Source organism: Callorhinus ursinus, unplaced genomic scaffold (genome assembly GCF_003265705.2).
Source record: "Callorhinus ursinus isolate GAN/ISIS: 27379988/994484 unplaced genomic scaffold, GSC_fseal_2.0 scaffold19, whole genome shotgun sequence".
NCBI lineage: Eukaryota > Metazoa > Chordata > Mammalia > Carnivora > Otariidae > Callorhinus > Callorhinus ursinus.
The window spans coordinates 456,291-476,635 of NW_027397081.1; the positions used below are offsets into that span (position 1 = coordinate 456,291).

A 20,345-nucleotide genomic window follows, 5' to 3' on the forward strand; every position below is an offset into this window, starting at 1 on the left:
GGAGAAGCAGACTCCCCACGGAGCAGGGAGCCAGATGCGGGGCTCGATCCCAGGACCCTGGGATCATGACCTGAGCCGAAGGCAGACGCTTAACCAACTGAGCCACCCAGGCGCCCCTACAGCTATAGTTTTATATGTATACTTACAATGTATGCATTTAACTATATATGAGTAGTTGGATATAGAACATCTACCACTATTAGTAAAAATTTTGATTATACACATATAAACATGCCATACAAATGTATTACTGTACTAATAAATACATAACCTTAATAAGAAATAGAAACATTTAAAGAATGAGATTAAAATGAAGTACAAGCTTTTAAAATAATTTTAAAATTTTGTATTTTATAAATAATACATTTTTAAATTTTTAAAATAATTTTATGTATTCTATAAAATACTTCTCTCATATATTACTAATAATGCTCTGAATGTTTACTTTCAAATGTCTTATCAATTATGATGACTTCATTTCATATACCATTATTAGCTAATATCTCAAAGTACAATATGCATTTAGGTTGAGGTTTATTTTTATTATTTGTTTGATAATTTTTCCAATTTGTGATTCTAACTTTGTTATAAATATAATTATACTGTCACTGTCATTATGTGGCAAAGAGTTTATAAGGAGAATAAGAGATATATCAGCTCTTTTTCTTATTCACTTTTGCCTGTGTTATTAGTTTTATCTTTGATCTATGGTTTTGCAAGAATATGGGGGGTTTTTTGCAGAAAAATACTTGTTTTTATTGTGGGATAATTGACATTACATTGTGTAATTTTAAGGTGTACTATGTATTGATTTGATAGATTTATATATCGCAATATGATGACTACCATAGCTAGCTAACACTTCCATCAATCACATAATTGTCATTTCTCTGCTGTGGTGAGAACATTTAATATCTAGTCTCTTAGCAATTTTGTGGTATATGATACAGTGTTGTTGACTATAATCATGATGCTGTGCGTCAAAACTCCAGAACTTATTCATCTTCTAACGGCAAGTTTGTACTTTTACTGACATTTCGATTCCCACACTCCTTAGCCTCTATAACCACTCTTCAACAGTTTCTACTAGTTCAGCTTTTTAAATTTTTTTTTTTAAGTAGGCACCATTCTCAACATGGGGCTTGAACTAACGACCCTGAGATTAAGAGTTTCATGCTCTACCAGCTGAGCCAGTCAGGTGCCTCTAGTTCAGCTTTCTTAGATTCCACATATAAGTGATACCATACAATATTTGTCTTTATGTGACTTAATTCACTCAACATAATACCCTCAAGGTCCCATCCATGTTGTTACAAATGGCAGGACTTCCTTCTTTCTCATGGCTAAATAATAATATGTTTATATAAACCATGTCTTCTTTATTCATTCATCCATTGATGGACACTTAGATTGTCTCTATATCTTGGCTATTGTTAATAACAAACAGCAGGAAAATACTTACATACCTCACAAACTCCCATGTTTGACAGATGATTGAATAATCAATTTAGCTTCCTAGGGTTATAGCATTGCTATTAAAACAAGTTAAATCATAAAATATTAGCAGTAGAAGAAATTTCTACATCATCTAGTCTAGGGGTCTGCAAACTAGTCTATAAGCCAAATCAACTCTCCACCTATTTTTATTTTTTTTAAAGATTTTATTTATTTGACAGAGAGAGACACATGAGAGAGGGAACACAAGCAGGGGGAGTGGGAGAGGGAGAAGCAGGCTTCCCGCGGAGCAGGGAGCCCGATGTGGGGCTCAAGCCCAGGACCCTGGGATCGTGACCTGAGCCGAAGGCAGACGCTTAATGACTGAGCCACCCAGCTGCTCCTCCACCTATTTTTATAAATTGTTTTATTGGCACAAAGCCACACTCAGTCATTTACATATTGTCTGTGGCTGTTCGCACTTTTTTTTTAAGTTTTTATTCAAATTCCAGTTAGTTAACAGACAGTGTAATATTAGTTTCAGGTGTACAATACAGTGATTCAACACTTGCATACAACACCTGGTGCTCATCACGACCAGTACCTCCTTCATCCCCATCACCCATCTAGCCCATCCCCCCATCCACAGCCCCTCTGGTCACACTTCAGTGTGTTCTCTGTAGTTCAGAGTCTGTTTCTTGTTTTGCTTCTGTCTAAGAATATGTTTTTGATTGGTCAGATGAAAAGCATAGAAAAAATTATAAGAAATATCCACATGCCCACTACTCACCTTAAATAATAAAACATTGCACATACAAGGGAGGCACTACAAAAGTCTTTTTTAGACTCTTCCATCTTGTGTGGACTCACTCAGATGCTGTGAGATAGCCATACATCCACTAAGCAGGCACACGTAACATTTAGTTAGATGACAGGAGGCAAGAGAGCCTGGCGACTGATAGCAGTGCCGATCTCTCCCAGAGGACCCGTACTGTTCTCCCAGAGTCGGTGTTTACCGTAGGCAGTCTACAACCATCAACCTTGCAAACGGACAAGCTGCCAGGGTCAACCACATAGTAACATGGTGACGTTTAGTTTCTCATGTGTAGATAATAAGCAGAAAGTGGAATTGTAGTCTGTTCTTCCCACACAGCATGATGTGTTTGACTATCCTCCTGGCGTTCCGGCAGCACACTTGGGAGGCCACAGGTCAAAACTGTAGACTCCTCAGAAGCAGAAATTTTGTTTAACTCATTATTTTAACTGTGCCATGCATGGTACATATAACAGAAGCGCAGTAAGAGTTTCCTGACTGAACGGAAGAAAAGTAGGGTTTTCTGCAATGTTTGAAGGTAACTCGTGAGTTTGTGCATATAACATACGCATGTTAATTTTGACATTTTGTTGGCATTGTTTAAGGCTCTACTGTTGTAAGAAGAAAGCAAATTGTTGAAAATAAGCAGAGAAGTCTTTTAGAACAGAAAAGACAAAACTCTGGATCTGCAGGAAAGAAGTGCAACGAGCAAATGAACGTAAGTACGGTGTTAGTAACAATGTCTATTCAGTAGTGAAAAATTGCTTGGAAAACAGAATGTTCTCAAAGGACTGTGCTTTTGCTGTGAAGTGTGCACCACAACATAAATATAAATATGCCAAGGTCATTAAGCAGCAGTGCAGGAATCTCTACCCTAGGAGCTTACTGTACTAGACTTGTTTGCTATATTCTCTTTGCCTGTATGATCAATTACTAATGAAGCTTTTCAACCAACCTTAACAAATCACCATTATTCTTTTCTTTATTATTTATACACGTTATTTGCAACAAAATTTTTAAGTATACATAAAAAAAGAAAAACAGAAAAGTAAATGAGAGCCCTGGATAGAGGAAGTAAGTGTGTTAATCATAAAGACTAGTCAGGTTCTTATGCTTAAATATCCTCTGTGGATCTGAGCTTCCTGGAAGTTATGGCAAAAGGTGTATCGTTCTCAGGGGTCACTGATAATGATGGTGTTTGAGGTGCAGCATAGGAAGAGACAGCTCCCCCTGGGCCCTTCTGTGGGGTGCCCAGGGCTCATAATGGATGGACACCTCTTCATCGTCAACAGCAGATGAATCAGGAGTTTCATATGGCTGTTTGAGATAGAGATCTTCAGTAAAAGTCAAAAGCTTAATAAAAGTCATTTTAAAGTTAGTGGAGGTAATCCTGTGAGAGCTAAGTAAACGTGACCTAAATATTGACATTTTCTGGACATCTAACCTCGTCCAAGGATTGAATTTAAAATATTAAATCAGGAGCGCCTGGGTTGAGCGTCTGCCTTCGGCTCGGGTCGTGATCCCAGGGTCCTGGGATTGAGGCCGGCATCTCCCTCTCCTGCTCCCCCTCTTTGTCCTCTGTCTCTCTCTCTGTCAAGTAAATAAAATCCAAATAAATAAATAACTAAACTATTAAAACATCTAGAGGGATGAGTAAATAGCATTTCACTTGGAATGTCTACTCTAAATAGCACTTCCAATTTTTGATAGCAGTGAAATAGAGTGCCTTATGAAGAATTTATATCCGACTTATGAGTTGAGGATTCTATTATTTGTATATTGTAGGAACTATTGTTTTATATAGATAAGATTTTTACTATGGAGGAAAATCAACCATGATATATTCTTAACAGCAAGACAAACGTCATTTAGTTCTGTACAATGTAAATAAAGCTGCCGCGTGACCATACTATTCTTAATGCTTAAGAGCCCAGCACTCACTTACAGACCCACCTTCCTGAAGGTAAATACAGTCCTGCCTAAGAAGGCCTTCCTCTCAACCCCCATGTTGCTCACAGCAAACATCTCAGAATCTGTCAAGTGAACCAGGGTTTATTTGTATAAATAGATTTTAAACGCTAAAAATATCTAGTTGTTATAACAACAACAAAAATGAAGTAAACTTGAAGTGCTCCTGATGAGTGCGCTCTCTAAATGCATCTTTATCTTTTGGGGTCTTCCTCTGTCCGTGTGTGCCCCTTTGCACACTGTCTCCCTGGTTTTGAGCCCGTATGTGTGTTTCTTTCCAGAAGCCCCGTGTCCACCTTCCACTCACACACCTGCTTAAACATCTTCCACGGTCTCGTTACCTTTAGAGTAGGTCAGTGTTCCCCAATCAAAATCAAGATTTGAAGTTTTAACTTTTTCAGCCCTCTTGTTTTGTTTTGATTTGGGGGTTTTTGTTTTGTTTTGTATTTTAACTAAAGAGCCTCCGCGGCGGTGCGGTTACTACAGCGACGGCCCCTGTCCCCTGCTATTGGGAAATGTGTGTTACCGTCCCACGTGGAGAGAATCTGAGAGCCATGGAAGGGGGGAGGAGCAGAGTCCCACCGGGCGCCAGGACTGTGCCTCCCCGCCGGGGCCCTCCATCTCCAGGGGAGGCCGGGCGAGGCCATGGGAGCAAGGGCGGCGGGGCTCTCGCACACGCCTGATTGTTGATTTGATAGATTTATATATCGCAGTATGATGACTACCATAGCGAGCTAACACTTCCATCAATCACATATTGGGGGGGGGCCAGGGACAGGGGCACACGCCTGTGCCGGCAACTCTTGGGGTCCGGCCGAGCTCAGGCCAGGGACAGGGGCAGTGAGGGCTCGTCGGGCCACCAGCCGCGCCCCGCCCGCCCGCAGAGCGCGGGGTGTGCCGGCGGCCGGGCCCGCCAGCACCCGCGCTCACAGCTCCGCGCCCGTCTGGCCCTCCGCACCAGCCCTCGTCGGGGGCTCTGCCCGTGCGGTGAAAACCAACTAGGTCAGAAACCTTAAGGTAAATTGCCGCCGTTCCTTGGAGTAGCACCTTACTTCCCTCTTCCAAAGACCCAAGATAACACTGCAACCTGAAAATTTTCCAAAATTGACGTAAAACATTTTTAAAAATTTCAGGTACCCTAGAAACGCCTTATCCCGGTAAGTCTTGATTTCTGCTCCAAGAAAAAGAAAATATACAGGTTACATGAGCAGTGATAACGGAAACTATATAGAATGAACATGTTTTTTTAAATAAATGAATATCATGAATATTTAAATATGGAAATCTATTCTGAGGTAATATTATATTTTTGTAGAATTTTGGGCAAAGTGTCCAGCTAAGTTCAAGTGAGCCAAAACACACTACGAGGGGTACTTCTGATGTTGAAGAAGGTATGTTTCGGTTTGAAATTTTTCTCTGAACTTTGTTCCCAGTGATTTCATTTTTTGTTATGTGTGTTTTCCCAAGTACATACATACTACATGACAGGTAAGCCACCATGTGGGATTCAAGCCCCTTATCCTGCACATTTAGACTGTTGCCAGGTTTGCTTATTCTAAGTAATAATGTATTGAACATCTTTCTACATGAAGCTTTTTCCTGACTTTTCAATCATTTCCATAAGACGAAGATTCCAGGAATCACAATTACACTATTTGACATGTCATTGGCACCTAATAAATATTTGTTAAACGAAACTCTGTGTATTAAATGAATACTGGATCAGAGGAAATAAGCATTATTACAGCTCCTTATGCAGATTCCAAAGTATTTTCCTGAGAAATAACGTTTAAAACTGTTCTGAGATGTATGCCAACTTGAGGCAGAATTATTTCTATGAATTGCTTACATGATAGGCAAAGAAATTGTGTTTTATTAGTTTTGAATTATTTATCTTTTATTAATAATATGCTTAATTATTTTTGTATGTATCTTTACTTCTGATGAATTGGTCCTTGGTATTGTTTTCCCCAGTAGATATTGGAATTTTGGTATTTCCTTACTGATTTCTGCAAATTCTTTAAATATCAAGGGTCTATTCTTCATATTAGTTGCAAATGTTTTTATTACTTTATTATTTGCATTTTATTCCACTTATATATTTATACTTAGAATTAATTTTTTCATTCAACAAGTGACTGAGAGCTAATTTCCTGCCTACAACTAGATTTTGGATATACAGTAATGCATAGAACACACAAAAGTCTTGCCTTTCAAAAATTTAGTCTATTAGGGAAGACTGCCCTTTAAATAAATACATCTTTTAGTCTTTACTTAGTGATTTCTCCATTACTTTTAAAAGCAAAGAACCTTCCCAATACAGAAATTCAGAAGCGTTTCTTTCTGTCTCCTCTAGATTGCTCTAATGGTTTCATCCCTTAAATTAAATAATTTCCTTTGAATTTGTTTAAATGGATGATGTACGGGAAAACTGCAAGTTGATTCTTTTATAAGCAGCAAACTAATTTATTGAGTCATCTTTCCCCTCCCTCAAGACTTTGATGCTTCTTTGATCATATGTTAAATTCTTGTGTCTTCCTGGGTCTGTTCCTAGGCAGTCAGTTCTGTTCAGCCTGTCACTCATTTTCTAACTTTCCTTTCCTTTTATTTTACTCTTTTATTCATAACTTACCTTAATTGTTATTATAAAGACGATCTACTTCATCTTCTCTTTGAATTACCAATGGGTGACAAAAACACAACACAAACATAATCTAAAGGTGATGCGTTTTTCCTTTAGCTCAGGTAACATGCTAGGGGTTTTCATTGCCTCCCTGCCATCATTTTGAATTTCTATTTTTTAATCAGGGATGGGAAAATGCTAGATACAGATAATCCTGATAAATAAAATGCAAAGCAACAGAAGATTTACCGGGTTTCTATTTGTGAAATGAATACATACAGACGCGTGTCAGTTACGTAGGTATGTGGGAAGATCCCAAAGACGAAAAGGGATCAAAGAACATCTGATGTAAAGTTTCTGTAGTTTCAGATAGTACTTCGCAGTTTTTGATGGCTGAAAGCCTAGTGAAAGCTTCAGTGCCTGAGGATGAAATTCTCACTGTCATGGATAGCAAGCAGCTGCAGAAACCAAGTCTGGCTTTAAATAAGACCCAGCCATTGGACATCTCTGCACTCTCAGCTGAGGAGCAGAAGATCCTACAGTCCCTCAGTCGTCTCAATGAAAGGTTATACTGTGAGTATGGAAGAACACCTTTCATAAGAAATTTTATATTTTGTACTTAGACAATTTTAATTTAAAATTTAATTTAATTTAAAAATTGGAAATAAAAATACAAAATGTATCCAGATTATTAGCTACTTGAATCAAGTATATAACAGTTAAAAAATGTATTTGAGCAGGGGCACCTGGGTGGCTCAGTCAGTTAAGTCTTGATTTCAGCTCAGACTGTGATCGCAGGGTCCTGAGACTGAGCACGCCGTCAGGCTCCTCGCTCAGCATGGACTCTGCTTGAGGACTCTTGCTCTCCCTCTCCCCCTCGCCCCACTCACACGTATACTCTCTCTCCCTCTCTCTAATATATATGTATATATTTCCCTATCAGATACTTTCACGTTTCACATAAAGGATTCTGCTTGAAGGTTGTTGGGTTGGTTGGTTTGTTCTTTCCTTTTGCCCGGACGCTTGCTGCTATTGTATGGACAGAAGCCCAAACACTGGAAAGGCAAGACGTGACAAGTCTCTCGGCTTCTGTGCCTTACTAGCTAATAAGCGTCTCCTCTTCGCTGGCATACTCCCAAGAATGGAATTTCCTTTTGGTTTAAAAAAGAAGAAGAAGAAAGACAAATGGAAAGAAATGAAAACCCAGTATTTGAATAAAGATCGTTATAGAATAGTCAAAGTATTAGGAATTCCTTCTTATCAACTTAAGTTTTATGTCAGTGTTTTTAACCAAACTACTTCCGTTTCCTACCTAATATAAGTATAAACACTGTTTCTGGGCACAATAGAAAAAAGACTCTTAACTCAATTTTGAATATTTTGACATACCAGAATTTAGTATCTGATTCTTTAGTCATTCTTCTCGGTCAAATACATAACTAAATTGTTTTTGTATCATGGCATAATTCTTTCAGATGTACAAGAAGCCATTTGCAAGAATCCATCCATCAAAAACACCTTACAAATAATACCACTTCTGGTAAGTATTTTAAGAAGCTTTTTTTTCTCATTTTAGGAAATATCATGATGTCACGTGTAAGCATCCTGTATTTAAATTAATTTTTCTTGAGTTTGGCTTTTGGAGAGTTTTCCTCCCCAGTTAACTTTCAATTATGAGATGTTTTCTTAGAATCAGCAAGTATCTTCTCATCTAAAAAGATCAGAATATAGAGGTTTTCTTACGCCTAGAGTATTTCATCATTCATGGGAACAGCAACAGGGATCAGTGAGTGTACTACTCCCCAGATAATTTTGGGTGTGTAGCCTAATTGGAAAATTGTCAAGAATTTTACCTTGGTAATGATCCCACCCTTGCTGCCATCCCTTTCATGTCTTCGAAGTTCAAAACTAGACATTGTTATTTGGAATTTTTTTATTTTTTGCCTTGACAACTGAACTCTGGTAAAGATACACATATAAATGGTAATTTATTGCATTAAGGAATTTTCAATCTAACAGGGAGAAAGAGCTCATGGAGAGTGTATACCAATCACTGTAATATGGCTTGAGACCATGTGTGGATGGCACAGCCTTAGGAAATCACAGAAGGAAGAGATCCTAGTGGCCATAGGTGACCAGAGACAGGTCTATGGAAAGGGCATCTGAGACTAAGATGCTACCTGTACCCTCACTGTCCTCAACGTAGGGGTTTGACAAAGAAGCATTTTTTTGGGGAATTAACTGGATGCTTGCTCAGTTCTGAAATCTGGACGGGAAAAAATAAGATTACACAAGTCTACTTCATTTCTTACTTGCTGTCACATAAACACAATGATACATTTCTTAACCATGATTTAGATTTTTGCTATATCCTGGGTGTGGTGGTAAGAAACGAGAAAGAGGCTGTCCCCGCCCTCGTGAAGCTTTTTATTTCCCTCTGGGCAGACGGTTCTTGGAAACGGTCTTTCTGCTGAGGCGAGTGGTACAGCTTCCGTGGTGTCTGTCACTTTGGCCCCTGACAGATGCATGCACGGTTGCTGCCCACATGCCATTGTGGCTTTTTGCCAAGTTTTCATCTCCACCGATTCAGAAACTTAAGTAATTTTTGCAGTGATAATTTTTGTGTGTCTGAATGTGTGACAGTTTTCTGTTATTTATAACATAAATGGTTCTCACCTCACCTGAGTGAGATAATACCCACGGTGACAGAGATCACCCTTCTCTACACCTGAGCTCAACCTGAAAACTGTGTGCTGACCCCAGACAACTAACGGAGCACCAACCATAAACACTGCTCAGTAAGGAGAGAAGGTCGCGTGTCCAGCAAAGCACTTGGCTGTGCGTGTCGGTGCGCCATGGCCTTGTACCACGGCAGCATCTGACTCCTCTAATGGAAAAGTTACCTGTGTAGATGAAGGACCACTGACAGGCTTGGCATCACTTTCGTCTTAGATCTTTCACACTCCTTACGACAGGTGGTAACCATGAGCTTTCTTTAGTCCCTTTATCTCTGAACGTGTCGCTCTTCTTACTTTATCATCACTGACCTAGGTCAGAGGCCTTCGTTTATTTTCAGGGCAAATGGTATACATTCACAGAATCATTAACTGCAGGTTTAAACAGCCCCCTCCCCCATCAGAATTACTTCATTTGCATGTTCTGCACGGGGATTTGAACATTTTAGTCTTGTTTGCCCTTTTTCTACTATTTTTATTCTTTTGTACTCTTCAGTTGGATTTACTGTTTGTTGGCATTTTGTCATGCTTGCTTTATCCAGTAGATGGAAGGGTGGGTGGACGGACGGATGGGAGAATGGAACAAACAGAAGAGGAAAGGACAGGAGAGAGGTTCACACACACACGCACACCGCACATTTCAGTGAGCCGTGTGAAGGCGGTTATACACATGATGATATTTTCCCACTAAATACTTAGCCGTACGTGTTCTCTTAAGATCAGACGTTCTCCTGCATAACCACAGCACCATCGTCCCACCCAGGTAAATTAAGATTGACACACACGCCATACTGAGAATTCCCCAGCTCAAAACAAGATGTCTTCTCTGATGCAGGACGCAGCCCAGGATTACACATTTACATGGATGTCTCATCTCTTCACTCTCCAATCTTTCATGCCCACTGACACCTCTGAAGAGTCTGGGCCAGGTGTCTTACTGACTGTCCCGTGATGTGGAGGGTTCTGATGGTTTTCTCATTAGATATGGGTTAACATTTATGGTGGGTGTAAAGTTTCAAAGTTTGTGTTCTTAGAGCCATTTTTCATTTTATCACCTGCTTGATTCTACTGTATCTTCCTTCAGATTTTCTTTTTAGCTGCTTATAATTTATTTTGAGTCCAAAAGATGAATGTCCAAGCTTTTAGAGTTATGGTTAAAGCACGAATAAATAAGTGCTTAGTGCCTCCCCTAGGAATATATAAAGTGAATGGACTTTAGATACTTTTTGGTCTTTTGTTTTCATCATGATAAGTATAGCGTTTAATCCCCATCACCTGGTCTTTGGAAAGCTTTCAAAATTTGTTCCTGTATCTCCATCACAGTTTCAAATAAGTAAGATTATTTAATATGTATGTTCTAGAAAGGCAATTTGCAATCATATTCCTATACTTTCTGTGTATGACACAAGAGACCACCAAAGCTACCTTGTTTTTGTCAGGACACTTGTGGTATAGCCTAGTTCTCTCCATATAATGGCAGAAATATCTATTCAGGAATATTTGTGGGTTTAGAGATGTTGCAAGTAAGGTTTTTATTAATGTTTTTTATTTTATTTTACCTTTCCACTTCGATGTTTTCATACCCATATGAACTTATATGATTTTTGTTTCCAAATGATAATATATGTCCTATATGTCTAGCTTTATAATTTACATGCACTATGTAGTTAACTCAGGAACTAAATTTCTCAGCAGAGCAACATTAATTATGTAATAAATCTACTAGGTACCCCAATACAGAAAACTCAAATGCCATTGGTTTAAGATTTGAGAATTTATGTTTAAGTCTCAAAAATTGTACATCTCTCTGGAAAATTCACAACCTGGGTGAAGTTTATATACTTATCCACCACCCTGCATGCCCACATGCGTGTTTTTGTTGCTAGTTTTTGTGTATTTCCCCAATTCTGTTGCCCTTTGTGTTTTTTCTCCCATGGAGTTTGGTGGTGTTGATTTGGGTTTCTCCTCTTAGGCAGGAAAGTGAACTGATATATATTCATTCATGCTAAGGTATTTAGCATGAATTTTAAAAGATGACATCATTTTTTTAAATCATTCAGAAAGATTTAAAACCATTTAAATCATTTAAAAACAATATCTGGAAAGAACTCTGGTGAATTTCTAGTAGTGGGATTTAGGAATAATTTTGAGGAGGAGTCATTTCAGCATCTCTCACACCTCAGGCATCAGCCAGCTGGGCTTAGAGCCAGCGCTGTTCTGAGATTTCAGAGGTCCAGAATCCAGCCCACCCTTTCCTGTTTCCTCCTGGCCATCATCATCCCCTGAGAGCACCTGTGAGGGTTCTGGGAGGCAATCGCTCCTGGAAAACACTTAGCACAGAGCCTGTAGTACAGTTCCCGCGAACCACAGCTCAGTGTGCAGCATCATTACTGCCTCTATTATGCTCATCTTATCTGTTCACATTGTCTCAAAAAAAGGAAACAGTCCTCAAAATACTTAAATGCAAGCTACATGCAGATCATGACTTTCCCTTGTAACCTGTGGGACTCACTCTGCCCGTTGATTTGTAGCAAACCCGTAGTCCCACCTGCGTCTCTTCTCACACTATGGGGCTGGGGTTCCAGACAAGCCAGTCTCACTGGTTGTCCTCCAAGTCTGCAGTACTCTAACCCACCTGCATGCTTTGCTCATGCTTTGCTGCTGTTCGCGCCCAGTTCCGAACTGCACTAGCTTGGCTTTGGCTCTGCTGCCCCAATCCAGCCCTTCTAAGTGCCAATGTAATGACACTTCCCCCATGAAGCCCTCCATGACCACTGTGGCTGACGCTGACCACACCTTCCCCTGAACCTAGCACTGCAGTGTCGCTGGTTTTGTACTTACACTCCATAGGAATTTTCGTTAGCTGTCTTCTTACATGATTAATCATTGGAACTCTATTGTTGAGGCTGTTTCTCCACTTACCTGTTCACTTCATAGAAACTAGCACATACTAAATACTTGAAAATATTGGTTGAGGCTGTGACTTTTTTATACATGGTCTTTGAATATAGATCATCTCCCTTTTTCAGACTGCAATAAAATGAGGTGATTTATTTGAACTTGAAACTTTTTTTTAATATTCTGAAGCAAGATTTTATGCTCCATAAAATAAAATACCACTATTTCTGGAGTTCTTCCAAAGTCCTTTGGTGAATGTTAATATTCAATCAATTAATCCTCTTTGGTGGCAACTGAACATTGTTGAGATATAATTAGAACAAAGGAAGCCCATTATGGGGTTCCTGCCACTGAGAAGTACTTGGCCAAATGGTTTCACACACATTCTCTTGTGTGATCTTCTGAGTGAGGGACATGAAGTAATTTTCTCAAGTCTGAGAAGTGTTCAGTGGCAGAGCCAGGATTGGCCCTTCCCCCTGTTCCTCCCAAAATCTCTTCTACCTTTTGTAATTCTTATTTCAGTTGAGGACACCATCGTCCTCCAGATTTCCAGGCTTCTCATTCTCCCGTAGCCCCAGGCAATAAACCCTCCTAATAATACTTACCAAGTGCACCACAGATCCGTCACGACTCTTCACGACTCTTCTGAGCGTGTCCTGGTCAAGAACGGATGGCGTCTCGGCTCCATATGTGCTGTCTCCAGCGCACCGTTCACACCATCACCAGAACAATCTTTGTACAGCGCGAATATGGACAGGTCGCATCGCTCTCTGGCCAGCAGCTACCCATCACCTTGGCCATGATGCACTCACGCCCTTCCTCCCCCGCATGTCACTCACACAGCCCAGAGCCACAGATCGGTCTCCCAGGAACTCCCTGCGTCCTGCCACCCCCTGCCTTTCCCCGCCCTGGCCCCCCCGGGGCCTGCCCTCCTGCTGGCCTCTTTCTTGCTCCTTCTCCACGCTGGACTTCAGTGCTGTCCCCTCTGGGAAGGCTTATCCAGCCCAACTTTTATCCTGTCCAAAACCTACAGCTTCCTCTTTTGGGCAACCGTAGCGGTCTGATGTTTTGTTTTCGTCGAAGTTATCACACTGGTCAGGCACTCTGCGAGCTCAGGGGGAGAACGAGGGTAACACGCTCCTACCTTCGAGGCTCTTGCGCCTGCAGGGACAGCCCACAGACCCCGGAGCCCAGTAGGCCTGTTGCAGGGCGTCCGGAGATGTGCTCTTTCCGCCTAAAAACTGTGAATCTTAGAGGCACAACTTTCATTATGGAATATTTTATTTCCTTTGTAAAAATGAATGTTATGAATTTAATGAATTTTTAACAATTGCCCTCCCAAGCAACTCAACTTCTTCAACCCAATGTATGTTGTTAAACTACTCCTAGGATGTTCTACGAGCTGCTGGTGCTTCTCTTAGAACATAAAACTACTCATTCTGACCATTTACACAGCAGATGATGACAAAAAGCACCTCCTAAGCACATTTTTACCAATAGGAAGAGTGACGATTATGAATTATTATAATGACTATGCTGCCTTCCATGAGGTGGAAGACACGTTGAGAAGGAGGAGTATGTAGCCTTTGGGGATTTGAATTAGGAGTTCTGTTTGACACAATCTGTAATCTGTGGAGAGATCCTCGTGGTAAAGCCTGTGAATACTAGAGTGCAGTAATATTGTGACGTTGTGTTACAGAACAGCCAGCCAAGGGGCAGCCCATCTCCTGGCGTTGGATCCAGATTGCAGAGAAAATACTGACGGAGTACAACAGCGAGTATTACCCGGAGTCATTATCACTGACAGTCTCCTGTAAATAGAGCATAGATTTCTGCATTTGTTAATGATTTAAAATACTATTACCATAAGATAAAGGTAAATCATAACATGAGTAATGGAGATAAATTGACTAGTTTACATTTATGCTACAAGGTTATTATGTATTTTATTGATAAATACATTTTTAGTGAATGGAAATGCTTCATTGTTTTTAATGAGCATGCTACTAAAAACAAATTCATTATATTTAAAAATAAAACAGAGGATATTTTGTTATTCAAATTATGTACTAGCTATAGTTGTGAAGCTTTGTTTTTCTGAAATTCCTAATAAATTCTATTAAATTTTGGTATAGTGGTATAAAAAGTTCATGATTAGTTAATAATATGCCACATAGGGGCACCTGGGTGACTCAGTTGGTCGAGCGTCTGCCTTCGGCTTGAGTCATGATCCTGGAGTCCCGGGATCGAGTCCTGCATCGGGCTCCCCGCTCAGCGGGGAGTCTGCTTCTCCCTCTGACCCTCCCCCCTCTCATGCTGTCTCTCTCATTCTCTCTTTCTCAAATAAATAAATACAATCTTAAAAATAATAATAATAATATCCCACATAAATAGTAAAGCCATCCATCTAAGACTTTGAAGGATCTCTGTACTTTGGAGGTGTTGCCAAGCAGTGTTAAGAAAACCAAAAGAAACTCCTTGTATAATCATGAAACTCCTTTTATGATTTTAGAAGTTTTCTCATAGAATTATGATAATCTCATATCTTTTTATTTTCCGTCACCCATTTCTGCTTCAGGCTCTCATCTGGACTACTTGCCTCTCACTCCTGGGAAGCTGACAGGTGGCATTTCTAAAGTGTGGTGGACTGGCAGAGTAAAAATCTCTCATATCAATCCCATCTTAGGGGCACCTGGGGGCTCAGTCGTTTGAGCATCCGACTCTTGGTCTCAGCTCAGATCTTGATCTCGGGGTTGTGAGTTCAAGCCCCACATTGGGCTCCTATCTTAAAAGTTTTCAGCCCTTTCCCTTTGGCCGCTGGAGGGACCGTGCATATAAGGCACTCCATATCCCAAGCCCTCCCTCCTTGCACTAATGCTCAGGCCCCTTACAGGCCCCCAGCCTGCTGTCCCGGGCCTCACCACCCACGTGCACACCATCCCCCTAGCTCGGAATGCCTCCACTGACATCTGCCCGAATCACGTATACTCGTTCTTTTAAATTCGGCTCAGGTTGAACGTTGTCTAGTGTTTCCTAATCATCCTCTGCCACCTTTGTATAAATCACGTCCTTTGCATGCTGGGCTGTAATGATTTCTGTGTAGTATCCCTCTTCTTCTGGGTAAAGAGCTCCTGGCAGCTAGCAGTTGTCACTGGCATCTGTGCCCTTAGGAACTAAAGTGGGGGACGCAGTGGCAGAGCAAAGGAATGAAGGAAAGGAAAATACTCAACTGTGTGATTTATCAAGCCCTACTACGTGCTAGGTGCTGCTCTGTGTATTAGGGAGACAGTAAAAAACAGAAGTAATTCTTTTCTTCTGTCATGAAACTTATATTTTAGTCGGGAATACAGATTTCAAACCTAAGAATATGCCACCAGAGGGTTACAAAGCATGCTGAATGAAAAGCAGAGCACAGGAAGGGGCAAGTACTGGGGTAAACGTGAGACAGATGGGGTGGCCAGGGAAGGTGTCTGAGGACTGAAGTGAAGGGGAGCCAGCCGCGGTGGCAGCAGGAGAACAGATCAGCCAGAGGGCAGGAGAGTGGGCTGTTCTCCTAGTGATTATTTCAGAGCAGGTGGGGCCCATTAGGAGGAAGAGAGGACTGGTCGTCTGGACAGGGCCTCTCAAACACTAACGCACCTTCCCGTCACCTATAGCTGGTGGTAAATGCATTTCCTAGTCTGAGAGGTCTGGGATGGGACCAAGACAATACCAGTGCTGCTGGTCCATGGGCCACATTTAGAACCACAAGGGTCTGGAGCATGACCTTGGCTGCATGTTGAAATCACACGAGGAACTTTAAAAAATATTGAAGTCTGGGTTACCCAAGGTGCAGTTTGAGCATTTAGATTATTTAAATCTCCCCAAATTGTAATGAGCAGCCAAGGTTAAGAAACAGTGGTCTAGAAGCAACAATGAGAAACAAGTAATGGGGCTGGGGATCCCAAACCCAGCCTGCAGCATAAGGACCGCCAGCAAACAGCCAGTCTGGGCGCCCTATCCGGCCAGTGGGCAACTGTTCTGCTTTGGGCATTGTCTTTCTGGGCTCCCCTCCGTCCCCAGTCTATCACTGAAATTGCCGGACTACATGACTGTTTAACTGTTGGTGGTGGTCAGGTGTGTTGGAAGAGATCCGTGGAGCTCTGACGGGAGCAGGTTTGGTTTTGCTCCACACCAGCAGCAGATGCATGCCCTTGCCATTCCTTGTTTCATGTGTCCAGTATTTCGTACTGTTCAGGTGCCGAGCGTTTGCTGCAGTCTCTGAGTATGGCGTGAGTCTGAAAATAGCCCTTGTGTGGTCAGATTCGCTGGGGTCCACATTTCCAGGTTAGAAGTGGCCGAAGGGGAAGGTGGAAGTAACAGGAAGTGGCTACTCTTAGCAGGTCACTGTGGTCGCTCCCGGGGGGACAGGCTGACTCAGGGTGCCCGGCTTCTCCACCCCGCAGCATCTTCCAGCAGCCCCCGGCCCACCGCCAGGCGTAGGCTGAGACCCACGGAGACTGCATCACCCAAGCTCCCTCCTCCTCACTAACGCAGGCCAGCTCTGATCCCCTGCCCCTGTACTCTGCACCTCCATCCTCCCCTCTCAGACTCTCATTCTCCAGCTCCTCTCATAGTTGGTAAAATGTCATCCTTGTAACAAATCCCCAGTCCCACAATTCTTACAGCAGCTGTGTTTTCCTGATTAACACAGTCTGATGGAGGAGACACACGTGGGAGATGAATGACATTCTGAATTCTGGAAAAAAAGCTTCAGAGTTAGCCAAATGGATATCGTTCATTTGGCTAACTCCTGGTGAGAAGAGCCTCCCAGGTCTGGATGAGACAGAACCCGGAGACAGGGAGGAAGCAGGGCCCGAAACACCGTCCTGGTAAGGGCCCCAACCACACAGGCTTCGCCCTTTGATCACTGGTTCCTCCTGAAGAGTTTTCACCAGAAGGCCTAGAGCCTCCCTTTCAGCTCGGCAAACCTGCAGAGCTTTCTTGGTACTCAGAATTATCTAGAAAGAAATTTTAAGTAAAGAACTTGAAATACAGATGCAAACAAATTAGAATTTATAACTATGCTCTCAAATCTGAATGTTTAATGAAATTATAAAATGGGTATTTCCAAAATGGGAATTTTATCTTTCAGAGAGAAAGGTCCTGATGAAAGCCACACGAGGACTGAGGTCAGTGGCCCTGGGAGAACTCAGCAGGATTCACAGAACATGTCATTTTCTGACACGCTGGCTGGCTGTGTAGCTGCAGGGTTTGGGCAGGCATGTGTCCGCTGCTTCTTCGCATTTCTAGGAGGAGAGACAAGACGGCACTAACAGCCGCAGAGACTAAGAGGACTTTTCTTCTATTTCTCTAGTACTGGACGCACACATCTGCCGGGACCATTCCCAGGAAAGCAAGTGAGCAACAGAACTACTGAATACGCGTCCCGACCCGGGGCTGGAGAGCAGCGAAGTCCAGCAGAGCTCCGAAAAGACCCAGCTCCGCACACAAATGCAGGCAGGGACCCAGGACGGTCCACTGTGAGTGGGGCAAATATGCGTTCTTCCCGAGTTCCCAGTGCTGCTTGGCAGCTGTAGATGGAATGATTGAAACAGATGTGAAATAGAAATCTCTATTGATTAAATCTGTTACTGTAACTTGTGAGAACATTTTACGAAGAATGGCATTTTGGATTTTTTTTAATTGTCCATTTTGGTATAATACAGAGTCCCAAAGTTGCCACATCCCCCAAAATGGCCCTTGGTGGCAGCATTAGAGCCGAGGTCAGCCCTCTGTGTGGTGGAGGGAGGCCCTCCTATGGCCCTGGGATCACGCTGTGTCTTCCAAATTGAACAGTTGGCACTTTTGGAATTCAGAAGAAAAAAAACATTCATTAGGAGGTAATGAATCGAAAATAGAAATTGCAAGGTGTTTTTTTTTTTTTTTTTGGAATTGCAAGTTTTAAGGGAGCAAATTATTGTAGCCTTTTAATGACACTGCTCACTTGTGGTTTGCGAAGCTTGGTGTGGGAGTAGGTCACCATATCCTACCACATACTGTGCACGTGCTGTTATTTCATCCAGACAGGCAGCCGAAAAGCAGCTTTTTATCTCTGGTGACAGATGAGCGCAGGGGCTCAGGAAGGCAACAGAAAAGTTAAAGCTCAGGTTTTAAACAACAGAAGGCTGCATATGCCACTACTAGTAAATATTTGGGGAATTTTTTATGCCATCAAGATACAGTTTTGTGAATTGGGATATTATTTATAAAATGACATTCCAGTGGGGTAAGCAGGCCGAAGGGCTATGCTGTGATTTCTGTGAAGCTTTCCAAGCAGTTCAAATTAAAACTCAGCTTTATTTTTTTAAAAAGCAAGGGTTTGTACTTGGGTGCTACCACCGCTGTACTCAGCATGCAAAGCCCACCATCACTGCCACCGTCGCCTCCACAACCCTAACTGTAACCTTCCATCTGTGTCCCCAGGAATGTCTCTACAACAAAGGGTCGCTTAAAGTAGTGGGACTTGGTCAAGTCTGAGCAGACAGGCTTCTCCGGTGAGCTTGAGCAGGACAGGTCTTTATTCTCCTAGTACTTGAACATCATGACATCACCCTTCCGTGAAGCTGGGGCGACCAGAATCCCTCCAGAGAGAAGCGGTGGGACCTTAGCGGAGCCAGGAGGGGCCACTGACAATGACAGAGGTACGTAGAGATTGTTGTGAATTACAGCGGAAGAGAACATAGCTACGGAAGCGAGGACTAAGTGAGGGTGTGATTCCGCGTCTACATTAAATATGTAACATATGACATCACAGATACACGGAGGAAAAATGCCTCATACACTGAGTTTTATGTTTTAGGGAAAAGGACCTCTTTCCAACTGAGAAGGTAAGTCTTCTCAAATTTCCTCTTCGTGGTGTACATGGCCATGGGAACGGACAAGCCCGGAGCCTGGTGTGTCCGCCGCCTGAGCAACCGGTGGTCGGTGTCTTGTGCCGGTTCAGCCCTTTCCAGAAAGGGGCACTGCCAGGACTGAGCCTGTGGCGCCGGACCCGAGTCACAGGCGTGAGCGTGAATGCGCGCACACCCAGACCTGTGCGCACACGTGGGCCTCCTCGACCTGTCCCCTGGGAGGGCCTGGCACTCAGATCATGTTCCCTAATGAAAGGAACCCAAGTTCTGGGAGAAGTCACTGATTCCAGGACTGTGCAGAGAAAATACAACATGGGCCTGCAGGAAGGGTGTATTAAGTGAAACAAACAAATAAAAGTGGGACATTCCAGAATGTGCCGCCTGTGTCCACAGGGGCAGTCCGACAGGGATCCCAGCAGCAACAAGATAAACAATGATGGTATTAGATTATGGCCCAAAGGATAAAACAAATATAAATCCACACTGATATAAATAAATGATCGCATAAGTAGATGGGGAAGAAGGAATGACTTCTTTACAGAAGGGTTCCAGCACATATGGATGAAGTGAGGACCTAGAAAAATCACCGTTACAAAGCGACACCACTGTTGCAAACAAGACCCACAAGCAGATGCCAAAATTAGCTTGGAGGAGAAAAAGGACATCGACATTGCCTCAAGGAATGTCCCCCAAAACATTCATTAATTACAAGGAGAAAAAGTCCTTTTATAGTAGTGAGACCTGGCAGATCTCACCCGAATGTAAGCAGTCTAGGTCATAATTACCAGTAAGAAAACATTTCAGAATCATGCTGTGAGCCCTGATGCAATGCAGTGGAAAGGGTGTAACTTCAGTCAGGAGAAAAGCATCACAGAAACCCGGTCAAGGGACATTGCACACAATGCCCCCACGGGTACCTTCCACGACTGTCAAGGTCATGAAAGAAAAGGAATAGGGGAGGGACTGTCGCAGATGAGAAG

The 20,345-nt window shown here is 42.3% G+C and overlaps 1 protein-coding gene across 4 annotated transcripts in view; it reads left to right on the forward strand.

Moving 5' to 3' along the window:
- CEP126 (centrosomal protein 126) overlaps positions 1–18,488 on the forward strand; it is a 92,067-nt gene extending 73,579 nt beyond the window's left edge. For 2 of the 4 annotated variants that reach the window (XM_025894062.2, XM_025894060.2), the window contains 5 exons: positions 2,854–2,966; positions 5,532–5,607; positions 7,203–7,412; positions 8,315–8,379; positions 14,172–14,603. In XM_025894062.2, the coding sequence (XP_025749847.2) occupies positions 2,854–2,966; positions 5,532–5,607; positions 7,203–7,412; positions 8,315–8,379; positions 14,172–14,234 (527 nt within the window). In that variant the 3' untranslated portion in view covers positions 14,235–14,603. Of the gene's footprint in view, positions 1–2,853; positions 2,967–5,531; positions 5,608–7,202; positions 7,413–8,314; positions 8,380–14,171; positions 14,604–17,828 lie in introns of those variants that run through there. The other 2 variants (XR_012381454.1, XR_012381455.1) reach the window with 2 other exon arrangements.
- Positions 18,489–20,345: the final 1,857 nt, after the last annotated feature.